The sequence below is a fragment of the Bos indicus genome, chromosome 15 (assembly GCF_029378745.1).
Source record: "Bos indicus isolate NIAB-ARS_2022 breed Sahiwal x Tharparkar chromosome 15, NIAB-ARS_B.indTharparkar_mat_pri_1.0, whole genome shotgun sequence".
Classification (NCBI taxonomy): Eukaryota; Metazoa; Chordata; class Mammalia; order Artiodactyla; family Bovidae; genus Bos; species Bos indicus.
The window spans coordinates 63,858,073-63,871,294 of NC_091774.1; the positions used below are offsets into that span (position 1 = coordinate 63,858,073).

Sequence of the window (13,222 nt, forward strand, 5' to 3'; positions counted from 1 at the left end):
ATGGGTGGGTGACCCTGAAACTACAGTAAGTCATAAAAGGAGATGACCTGCAAGCAGCTAAAAATACAGAACTGCAGATTAAAAGAAATGTAGGCTGGAAATATAGATATGAAGTCATCTACATAAAGTGAATGACTGCATTAAGGAGGATGAGCTAATTGAAGAAAAGAAAGATGTTATGACAGAGCTTTAGATGAATTGGGGAGAAAAATAGGACAATTAGGGAGCCAGAAGAATTTATTTGTACCCAAAGACAATGTATCACAAATAATTAAAATCAATAGATTTTGTATTTTAAATATCATTTTGTACAAAATACAATATTCTGTAATGAAAAACATGAATTAGTATCAGGATGCTTGGGTTATAACTATCAGAAAACCATACTTAAACCTTTAAATGATAAGGTTTTATAATTTAAAGAATAAATTTCATAAATAAAATGAAATTTATTCTGTAGTAAGAGGTAATTTAGGAATTGCATAGCAACTCATTGCATAGTCCCTTCGTGGAGCACCTTCTAAAGAGTAAGGATATTTTTTCTTTGAACCACCTCCCCCTGGCCAGAATTAGATCACATGCTCATTCCTGAACCAAATACTGGCATGGAGATTGGAGATGATATTAATTAGTTTAAAGTCAGACTGATCATATGAGACGCACTGGACATTGAGGAATTATCACAACATCTACTACGTGAAGAATTTCAACTAACATTATAAAATTTACAGGTTGTTTAGAATATTATTGTACTGTTCGTACAGTATGTGGTACAAAGTGATGATAAATAGAGACTCTTTTTTACAAGCTACTCGATATTGAGTAATTCACCTAACTGTTGGATCCAGTTAGTGGTTTTTAAATTGTGCTCCAAGAAGTCCTAGAGGTTCCACGGCCCCCCTCCATAGCTGCTGATAGAGAAGAAAGAGTCAACATGCATGGCTCCAGTGTTCTTTCAATTCTCCCTTCAAGCACAAGTGATCTCCTTTGTTTTATTTGTTGTTGTTGTTGTTGTTCTTTTGTTTTTAATATAAATTTACTTATTTTAATTGGAGGCTAATTACTTTACAATATTGTAATGGTTTTGGCATACATCAACCTGAATCCACCACGGGTGTGCACGTGTTCCTCATCCTGAACCCCCTTCCCACCTCCCTCCCTAAACCATCTCTCTGGGTCATCCCAGTGCACCAGCCCCAAGCATCCTGTATCATGCATTGAACCTGGACTGGTGATTCGTTTCACATATGATATTATACATGTTTCGATGCCATTCTCCCAAATCATCCCACCCTCACCCTCTCCCACAGAGTCCAAAAGACTGTTCTATACATCTGTGTCTCTTTTGCTGTCTTGCATACAGGGTTATCGTTACCATCTTTCTAAATTCCATATATATGCGTTAGTATACTGTATTGGTGTTTTTCTTTCTGGCTTACTTCACTCTGTATAATGGGCTCCAGTTTTATCCACCTCATTAGAACTGATTCAAATGTATTCTTTTTAATGGCTGAGTAATACTCCATTGTGTATATGTACCACAGCTTTCTTATCCATTCATCTGCTGATGGACATCTAGGTTGCTTCCATGTCCTGGCTATTATAAGCAGTGCTGCAATGAACACTGGGGTCTACTTTGTTTTAATACTGAGCCTCCAAATCTTTAACAGAAGGTTCTACAATTCAAAGAAAGATTAAAACCAATAAATCAGATGATCTCTACGATTCCATGAAATTTAGAGATGATATGAACAAGATAAATAGAAGATCTGAAGAAGAGAATTAGTCATTGAAGAAACAGAATATAATTCAAACATGAAGGGAGAAAAAGCAATTAATAAGTTGGAAGAAATTTCACACTTTCCTATCCGGAAAAAAGTTTATCAGATGAGGCTATGTTTCAGTTGTCTTGAAAGTCAATACAAATAACCCTTTATAGTTTTGGTGCAGAAAAACCAAATCCATCAAAATTTACCTTAATTTTAACCTAATTTCACTTGCATGTAACAATAATGCCATAAATTTCTACAGCATGATAAACTTTCTGAAGTGCTTTTCCATATATTATATTTGTTATAAGGGGCTTCCCAGGTGGCTCAGTGGTAAAGAATCTGCCTGCCAATGCAGGAGACATAAGAGACACAGGTACGATCCCTGGGTTGGGAAGATCCCCTAGAGGAGGGCATGGCAACCTGCTTCAATATTCTAACCTGGAGAATCCCATGGACAGAGGAGCCTGGCAGGGTATGGTCTTAGGGTCACAAAGAGTTGGACACAAGTGAGTGACTGAGCATGCACACATGCACAATATATAAAACTGGAAAGGCAGATATCATTAAACTCATATTGCAAATGAGAATACAAAGAGAAAAGCAACACTTGGTATGGTCTGACTCATGCACCTCCTTAGGAAGACTACAGTGAAAGGTTTAGTTTTAAAGAAAAAGGTAAAGTTAAGAGAAACAGAATAAATGAGAAATACTATGCAGGGAATTATGTGTATGCAGGAACAGGCCAATGGACTGCGTGAAGTAATGGACACTGAAAGACTAGAAATACAAGAACTAAGTGGGGTGTTTAATGGTACAGATGATGGAAACTGATGCTCAGGTTGGAGAAGAGGAGGGCCGAATGACAAAGCCCAAAGGAAGCAGTATTTAATGATGAGTTTCAAGGTAATGGAAATATTAGTCTAGATACATAGTCTAGATACATAAACCTGGTAGTTTAGGAGGATTAATACTGGCAACTTCTCCTTTTAATAAATATATATGCTTTCTAATGGTGAATAAAGCAGAGAAGAAACTTATGTGGATAAACTGCTTATCTGCTCCTGTTATCAGTAGAATGGTTAAGATCACAGGTTCTGGAGCTGTGCAGAAATTCTGCAATTTGAATTGCAATCCTCTATTTTCCTTGTTGTGTAACTTTAGGCAACTACTTAATTGCATTCTGCCTCAAGTTCCTCATCTGTTAAATAGGAATATAATTTTTTAACAAAACAAAGTGCCTGGTATGTAATAATCCATGCAAGTATTTGTTGAGCATCTACTATGTACTAGGCATTGTTACCTATTATTACTACTAATGTGAATTCAGGGCTTCCCTGGTGGCTCAGTGAGTAAAGAATCTGCCTGCAAGGCAGGAAACCCAGGTTCAATCCCTGGGTTGGGAAGATCCCCTGGAAAAAGAAATGGAAACCCACTCCAGTATTCTTGCCTGGGAAATCCCATGGACAGAGGAGCTTGGCAGGTTACAGTGCTTGGGGTCTCAAGAGTCAGACACAACTTAGAGACTAAACCACCACCAAGGTGAATTCAAGTGGTTCTATGATTATTTTCTCTACTTTTAAAATAAAGTGGTCTGAAATCCTAATGGTGATAGGAATGAACTACCTCAAGGAAAGGTACCACGTTTCATACTTATCCCATAGCACCTTAATACATTCAGGGATCTAAGAGGTGCTAAAAACTTTTAATGAACATAAGAAGAAAATAATGATGAACATGATATTAAATAAATGTGACTCATCTTTGCCTAAAATAGGATTTGATGAAATCAAAGGTGATTTATTCAGGATACAGCAAATGGCAATAAAAAATAAATTAAAAACTTGGTGAGAACAGTCAATGTCGGCCAAACAGATAGTTGTTAATGGCACGATAGTAGTTCATAGTCAATTTGTAAAACTGCATAGAAAATGGTAAGTATAGTATAGTGCTAATTGTATAGTATATAGGAAAGTATAGTGCTAAGGGTTTAATCACTGATTGAACCAGATGGCTTATTCTAATCAAAGAAATAACCACAACCCTGTAGACAACCATGTGACAGATAGATGCTCCTCATTTGAATGTAAACAGATTACTACAGATTACTACAATTTCCTTACCAATAATAAAAAATAAAGCTTAGTAGTTGGTGAGTCACTGGCATTATGTTAACTTTAGAAGAACAGCATATTTGGGGCTAGAAACTTAACTGACTTAATTAACAACCCTAAACTTGTGAGATTAATATGGGTTAATTCTGCATTATAAATTCAGATCCAAGTATATTCTAGAAAACGAGTAAGACAATATAAAAAAACATTATTCTAGTTCATAAGCTAGATGGTCTTTGACTCAATGAACTTATTGAATAAAAGAATTTATTGCTCTTAATATATCCATCCTGGATAAATATTCAAAAACATGGGTTAACAGTTAAATTGACTATGGATACTAAAGAATACAAAAATAAAGACAGTCAATTCAGCAATTAATTAAACTTTTTAAAACTTTTGGAGACTAAGGGAAAGCATCTGTTAGAAGGCCTCAAAATTTTAATCTCAATTTGACTAATATTTGTGTTGTTATTTGGAATTTAGTCAAACACCACCTGATTAATAAAAAAAAAAGTCTTATACGCTAAATTGATTTTTTAAAAGACACAATGATATTAGATTTAAAATAATGTACATTTTTCTTTACACATGATGTTCTAAAACTTTGCTTTCAAGCTGCTTTTTTGTGCACTAAAATGATTTTTAAAAGAAAACTTGCAACCAATTTTCTTTAATTTTTTATATTGGGTTTTCTTAGAGCAAGATTCACCTATATGAACTAAACAACTTAGAAATTAATTAGATGGCTTGTTTTATACTAGTGATCTGTTCTAGACTCATTCCTAAGATACAAAGCCTTATTGATAAAAATATAATTAAACTAAGATATATGGCTAAAACTTATATTCAGATATAGTATCTTACAATTCTGTAAATTTAAAAAGGGTTGGTTTTCTATAAGTTTTTCTTCTGTCAAGGTTACAAAGTAGAACAAACTTCTATGTCTTTCCACATTTTTCAACAACTGAAACCATGGAGCCATTGTAATCAGCTAAGTTTTATAGAAGATACTCTGAAATATATCAATTCTTTTATATTAATTATTATGAAACAATAGGGAAGTGGGAAGGGAGAGGGAAGGAGAAAAAAATCCAGTATGCAACTGACGAAAGTAGAAACTTATCATTTCTTATGTCTGTTTTTCTCTTATAATTACTTAATCTTAAGAGCATATTAAATTAAAATCAGAAATCTTTTTCCACTGAAAATATGCTTTTGATTTTACAGCCCTTATAGCTTTTAAATATCCTGAACTTTTAGTACATTGTCTGTTTTCTACCCATTTTATTCAAAGCTGTTAGTGCAGCAAATAAACAGCACATGCTTTGATCTCATTAAATTACAACTTATAGTTCCTAGAGTCATAAATATCATGCCCTTTTCTCCTTTACCCCTCCTCTTCTGGTATGAGGTAGTCTGTTAAATATCACTATCTCCTTGAGTGCTCTGACGTTTACTCAGACAAATAGCAGAGGTTATGAATGCAGCACACAGATAGTATCAGGAATCCTTCATGATTGCCATAATGGTGAACCCAGCATTCAGAACTGTAATACTTAGTTTTATCTAACAACTAAGTTTGGTCTGTTTAACTTTGCTCCACACACAAAAAAAAGAATTCCATCTTATCACAAACCAATAACTGTCCTGGACAAAATCAAACAACAACATAAAAGAAAAATAAAAATTAACTTTGGAAAAATTAATGATTAAAAGTTTTAAATGAGTAATCTAAAAAAATGTTTTTAATACTAGGCTTGATTAGCCTCCTCAGAAGAACAGAAAAAAGTTTTCTTAAAGTTAAAAATAAAGACTACACTAAGAAACACAAAATTCTTATACCAAGAATGTCTGAAATATTAAAAACTATCTGTTAAAATACATTTATAAATTCTTATCCTTTCAGCTATTTGAATATGGAACTCTTAAAGGCAATAACATTCCCACTTGACCCTTCTATAAACTCTCTCTTCCAAGAACTATTTAGCAGCATGTTTACTGACTTCATGCTTTCTATAGTGACAGAGGCCACCATCACAAGACACATCAGTGTATTTAGGCAGCCCTGAACAAGGTGGCAAGGTCTGGGACAAGGGGGCAAGTGTGCTCAGGAGCAACACTATTCCACTCATTTATACAGACATTCTTTACTTTTTTCATATAAATCCAGCACGGGAAACTCTCCATGGATTTACACAGACCTCATCTCCTTCTACAGGTGGGTCTTATTTTTTTTTTTTTTTTACAGGTCGGTCTTAAACTATACATTAGAAATACAATAGTCTAGAAGGCAATGGCAACCCACTCCAGTACTCTTGCCTGGAGAATCCCATGGACATAGGAGCCTGGTGGGCTACAGTCCATGGGGTCGTAAAGAGTCGGACATGACTGAGTGACTAAATAACAAACAATAACGTTACAATGAAATATTTGTTCTTATTTAACAAAAAATACATAATTTAGTAGAGAACTTTATGAGGTATAATATTTTCATAATAATGCAAATACTATTTGAATAGAGGCATATATAACTCTTAATATAATCACCAAATTAATGATTTAATCATTTAGGACAATGGTAACAGTGTCAAAAAAGTAAACTAAAGCAATATCACTAAAAATGTGTTTATTCACAACTATTCAGTCAGTATTGCTTATATTTCCATTCAAAGTTTATACTGATAAAAATGAACAGCCCAGGGAGGAAGGTTCAAAAGGGAGGGGATATATGTATACCTGTGGTGGATTCATTTTGAGGTTTGACAGAAAACAACAAAAATTCTGTAAAGCAATTATCCTTCAATTAAAAAATAAATTAATTTTAAAAAGGAAAAAAAAGAATCAGAGTATTTTCGCATAAAAATTGAACGGTCCATTTAACAATTCTCATTTGAAATGACAGACAAAATTTTTGAATTACAGCTTTTTATCCCTATATTAAAAGAACCATCTTTAGTATTCTTAAATGTGACTGAAATGAAATATTCTTTACATATAAACTGTCCTCTTAGGTAGTTTGTTGGATAGACATAAGACTTTTAAAGGCTAGAGATACATGCTTATTACCATTCTAACATTCTGTACTGGGCTACTCCTATGATCTTACTTCTGGTCCCTTGATAAAGTCCAGGGAATATGAAACCAATTTATGGGCAGTTATACAATCAAGTCAGGAAGATCTTCTGGAGAAGGGAATGGCTACCCACTCCAGTATTCTTGCCTGGAGAATTCCATGGATAGAGGAACCTGGCAGGCTACAATCCATGGGGTGTCAAAGAATCGGACACAACTGAGAAACTAACACTTTCACTTTTTTTATATATAAGAACAAGACTAGATATGATAGTGTTACAAATATTAATGGTCTTTGTAATATTAGCTTAGCATTTAGAAGTCACATTAATCTTAAACCCAAGTGGTCCTGCTTTCCTTGAAATGATACTAAAAGATAAAGCAGTAAAATTCCCTGATTTCTTGAATTATGCACTAAAGTATATGTCAATCATCTGGTAGCACAAACATTCTCAAAACTTAAGCCTGTGTCTCTATAAATAAATTATCTTTATATTTTTAATTTTGGTAAAATTACAGTTAAAAAGTTTTCCAGTTTCTCTCCAGCATGTAAGAAGCTTAGTTACAAGTTTCCATTTGATTCTACCACACATAAAAAGCTGAGCAAACTGAAAATCAACAACTCCTCTTACATCTGTTAAAGAAATGAGGTCATAAGACAAACTGCTGCCTCAAAAATCAGAGGAACGGAGAAGTCACTATAGAAAATCATAAACAGAAACCTTCACAGGCACCAATGCCAAGGTAAGAAAAACTGAACTGTAATTGACTAATTCCTGGAGGCTTAGAGTAGACAATTCTGGGAGTTAAAAAATTCAGAAGGATACACTCAGGGGGCCCTCAAACTTTTGTGACATTTTATCTCAAGGTCCTCTCACAGTGAATATCAGTGAAAAATTCATCCTGCTAGAAGCAGGAGGAAAAGGAACCATTCTGAAATTCACCAACTCATTCTGTTCTTATCAACAAGTCCTGCCTTTATGAGAAATTATTTGACTTGAAATATAAACTACCTGAGGGAAGAGTAATATCCAACTCTCCAACCATATGAGAGTACAATATGAGGTGGGTGGGCAGGGACTGAGAAGCACTGGTGAAATTCACAATCCAAGGGCAATAGGGCCATCTAATCATAAGACACCCATTCCCCCCACCTTTATATTACTATAGGCCTATTAACTGCAATTCCTTTCACCCAGTATATCATGTCTGTCTTCCAACAAATAAATTACAAGGCATACTAAAAGGCAAAAAACAAAGTTTGAAGAGATTAAACAAGCTTCAGATCCAGAGTCAAATACTACAGAAATTTAAAACTATCAGACTTGGAATTTTTTAAAAACTATGATTAATATGCTAAAAGCTTTAATAGAAAAAACAGACAAAACATGACAGAATAGATGGATAATGTAAAGAGAGGATGTAAATTCTAAACAAGAATCAAAAAGAAATGCTTCAGATCAAAAACACTGCAATAGAAATGAAGAATGCCTTTGTTGGGCTCAAAAGTAGATTGGACATGGCTGAGTAAATAATCTCTCAGCTTGAGGATATGAAAATAGAAATCCCAAAACTGAAAACTAAAAATAAAAAGACTGAAAAAGGCATAAGAGAACATCCATCAACTGAGGATCACATAGGCAAATTATAACACACGCATAAAGGGAATACCAGAAGGAGAAGAAAAGAAGGAAACGAAGCAATATTTGAAACACTGATGATTGACTTTCCCCAAATTAATGTCACACACCAAACCACAACCCAAGAAACTCGGAGAACACCAAGAAGAAAATGTGACCAAAAAATTAAACCCAGGTATATCATATTCAAACTTCAGAAAATCACAGACATTTAAATGTCACTTAGTGATTGATCCAAAGGATTTTCTGAGTGTCAGTAAAGACAGGTACTTAATTCTCTTAGGGATAAGGAGGTGGTCCAAAGTGGTATTATTCCATTTAGGGCTTTGAAAAGATTAGGAGAAGGTAATAAGAGGTCATGCTCAGTAAAAACAAAAAGGCCTTGCCTAACTTCTCTTTCCTCTCATACCACTCTCCCCTTGTATCAGAGGAGATATTTTTAGTTGCAAATAATGGAAAATTAAACTAGTCCTAATGAAACTGGTTTAAAAAAATAACAGGGATTCATTGGCTCACAAAACTGAAAGTCTAGAGGTAGGGCAAATATAGGGTTGATCCATTCAGGAACTCATAAATGTCATTAAAGAACAGGATTCTTTACATCACAGAAATCTGGCATCCACATCGTCAGGTTGCTCCTTTTTAGCTTCTCATGATTGTATTAATAGTATGACTGCCAGCCCCAGTAGGGGTTACATTCTTCCGGTTTATAACCACTGGCTAAGCTCATTTATCTATTCCTGAACCAATGATTGTGGCTAGAGTAATGAAATATGTTTATGGCTTTCTGCCAATTTAGGGTTCCTGTCTCAAGTTGGAGGCATCAAAACAAGAATCTGTGTAAGTTTAGGAAGGACAAAGGGGATATTGATGCTCAGTAAGCAACCAATAAATATCCAATGCACTCCTTCACTCAAAGTGCTCCAGCCATACCAGACTTTTCCTAGTTCCTTAAATATACAAAACTCTTCCCCTTATCAAGGCTTTTGCCGTTCCTTTGCCTGAACTATTAATCTCTTCCCTCCCCCACCACTTTATCTTCAATGTAATAAAGTCACCTATGAAAATATCATCACATCCTTTATTTTTCTTCATATCATTTACAACAATTTTAAATTATTTTATCTGTGTGACTATTTTATATATAACTCCTCCATTGGACTATAACTCAACAAAGCAGGAACATGTTTATCTGTATCCTCAGTGCCATATAGTACCTGGCACATAGAGCTACTCAAATATTGAATGAATGAATGGTGCTAATGAGATTAACATATAGCAAATGCTTATTGATAATACATGTTACCATAAAAATGTTTGCCACTAGTCATGAGTCAAAGAAACAATATTTTGAGTGGGTTAGAACAAATTCATTCATTATGCTTATTGAAATCTTAACTCAAAGTTTATAAATCTGTATTTAAAACTATCTTTCTACAAATAAAACTATCCAACTGTTCTGATATTATTTCATAAAACTAATTATGTTAGGTCAATTTTTATATAATACAAAAAATTATATCAATCATACCTTCTTTAAACTGTTTATCTCAGATTCTTGCTTTTTATTTAAAGCTGAAAGTCTTTTGTTTAACTGTATTGCTTCTTGTACTGCAACATGAAAGACACTTAGGAAAATGTTATTTCAATGTACATTTTAAGGAAATACTATTAACATGGACAAGGAAAATGACCTCAATGAAATATATAGTTATTGCTGAATTTAATAATGTTAATTAAACTGCCATTTAGTATTACCAATATCAGATAGGTTCAATTTATTCATTACAAATAAGTCCATTTAAACATTTTCTATTAAATATGTAAGTTTAAGTAAGATGGAACCTACCATTTTGTTCTAACTTTTCATGATTCTCTTTTACCAATCCAAATTGACCTGTTATTATAGTATAGTATTTCTCAATTTCATTCAGTTGCTTCTGATGATCTTCTTTAGCCAGAAGATGTAACTGGACTTTCTGTTCCTATTTTGAAGAGTTATTTTAAATGTTCTACATACATAAATACACACATTTATTAGATATATATAAAATTTATCATTTTTAATAACTATTGTTATTAACATAAGTATGTCATGAAAAAGTCTCTGAGTATACCTTAGGGAGAAAATGTTAGTTAACAGACATTTCTAAATCTAGGTAAAATTAAAGCATTTTTTTCCTATAACAAAACAGTCACTTAAAATTTTATTTCCCTTGTTTATAAAATTTTTAAAAAATCAGTTGGTTGTTCATAGAAAAGTTAATTAGTCCAGTACAGCACTAAGCAAAGTGAGGTGAATATTATTAAAGCAATACTTTTGACAATTTAGGAAATAAATTTTTCTCTAAATTTGCTGGCATAATCATAATATGCATCCTCAAAACTTAGATAATTTTTTTGAAATTCATTTTAATGATACAGCACCTTCTCACTGTGTTAAAAATGGAATCATAAAAACAATATCTATTAGTGACAGGGAGACAATATAATATAGCAGAAAGTTAACTTAAGCTGGGAGACATAGTTGATAAAAACTGGACCCTATGTATCAATAGGCCTTCACTGCTTTCAGCTAAAGAAGCCTGTCTTTCCATACTTAGAAAAATGACTTTTTTTTAATGTAATTTTATTTTTAAACTTTACATAATTGTATTAGTTTTGCCAAATATCAAAATGAATCCGCCACAGGTATACATGTGTTCCCCATCCTGAACCCTCCTCCCTCCTCCCTCCCCATACCATCCCTCTGGGTCGTCCCAGTGCACTAGCCCCAAGCATCCAGTATCGTGCATCGAACCTGGACTGGCAACTCGTTTCTTACATGATATTTTACATGTTTCAATGTCATTCTCCCAAATCTTCCCACCCTCTCCCTCTCCCACAGAGTCCATAAGACTGTTCTATACATCAGTGTCTCTTTTGCTGTCTCGTACACCGGGTTATTGTTACCATCTTTCTAAATTCCATATATATGCGTTAGTACCAACAGTATTCTTCACAGAGCTAGAACAAATAATTTCACAATTTGTATGGAAATACAAAAAACCTCAAATAGCCAAAGCGATCTTGAGAAAGAAGAATGGAACTGGAGGAATCAACCTACCTGACTTCAGGCTCTACTACAAAGCCACAGTTATCAAGACAGTATGGTACTGGCACAAAGACAGAAATATAGATCAATGGAACAAAATAGAAAGCCCAGAGATAAATCCACGCACATATGGACACCTTATCTTTGACAAAAGAGGCAAGAATATACAATGGATTAAAGACAATCTCTTTAACAAGTGGTGCTGGGAAATCTGGTCAACCACTTGTAAAAGAATGAAACTAGACCACTTTCTAACACCATACACAAAAATAAACTCAAAATGGATTAAAGATCTAAACGTAAGACCAGAAACTATAAAACTCCTAGAGGAGAACATAGGCAAAACACTCTCTGACATACATCACAGCAGGATCCTCTATGACACACCTCCCAGAATATTGGAAATAAAAGCAAAAATAAACAAATGGGACCTAATTAACCTTAAAAGCTTCTGCACATCAAAGGAAACCATTAGCAAGGTGAAAAGACAGCCTTCAGAATGGGAGAAAATAATAGCAAATGAAACAACTGACAAACAACTAATCTCAAAAATATACAAGCAACTCCTACAGCTCAACTCCAGAAAAATAAATGACCCAATCAAAAAATGGGCCAAAGAACTAAATAGACATTTCTCCAAAGAAGACATACAGATGGCTTACAAACACATGAAAAAATGCTCAACATCACTCATTATCAGAGAAATGCAAATCAAAACCACTATGAGGTACCATTTCACACCAGTCAGAATGGCTGCGATCCCAAAGTCTACAAATAATAAATGCTGGAGAGGGTGTGGAGAAAAGGGAACCCTCTTACACTGTTGGTGGGAATGCAAACTAGTACAGCCACTATGGAGAACAGTGTGGAGATTCCTTAAAAAACTGGAAATAGAACTGCCTTATGATCCAGCAATCCCACTGCTAGGCATACACACTGAGGAAACCAGAAGGGAAAGAGACACGTGTACCCCAATGTTCATCGCAGCACTGTTTATAATAGCCAGGACATGGAAGCAACCTAGATGTCCATCAGCAGATGAATGGATAAGAAAGCTGTGGTACATATACACAATGGAGTATTACTCAGCCATTAAAAAGAATACATTTGAATCAGTTCTTATGAGGTGGATGAAACTGGAGTCTATTATACAGAGTGAAGTAAGCCAGAAAAATGACTTTTAAAAGTTTTTAAAAGAAATATTATGTTAACAGAATCAGTAACACTCTTCAAAAGTTTTTGATTTTGGCATTAGCAGAATCATTGATTGGCTTCGTAACTTTCATTCATTTCTGCCACATGCTTTCGTTTCTACTGAGAGATGAAAAACAAAGAACAATGTAGGCCTATCAACAAGTACACAGTAATTACTTTCTGAGTGAACTGCTATCTCATACAGTTCCAACACTGGCAATTTGTTAGATTTACCTAGCCAGCATCTATTTCCCTTACACAAAAGTAACAGAATTTCAAGTATATATTTGAAATACTTCTTCATTACAATCTGGTAGGACTAAAATTCACAGGCTC

The 13,222-nt window shown here is 34.1% G+C and overlaps 1 protein-coding gene across 1 annotated transcript in view; it reads right to left on the reverse strand.

Annotated features, from left to right (window-relative positions):
- The window catches only part of CCDC73 (coiled-coil domain containing 73), a 116,377-nt gene that overhangs the window by 50,747 nt on the left and 52,408 nt on the right, over positions 1–13,222 (reverse strand). Inside the window, exons 7-8 of the mRNA XM_070804003.1 lie at positions 10,448–10,583; positions 10,130–10,209 (exon numbers count right to left, since the gene is read on the reverse strand). Coding sequence (XP_070660104.1) covers positions 10,130–10,209; positions 10,448–10,583 — 216 coding nt within the window. The remainder of the gene's footprint in view (positions 1–10,129; positions 10,210–10,447; positions 10,584–13,222) is intronic.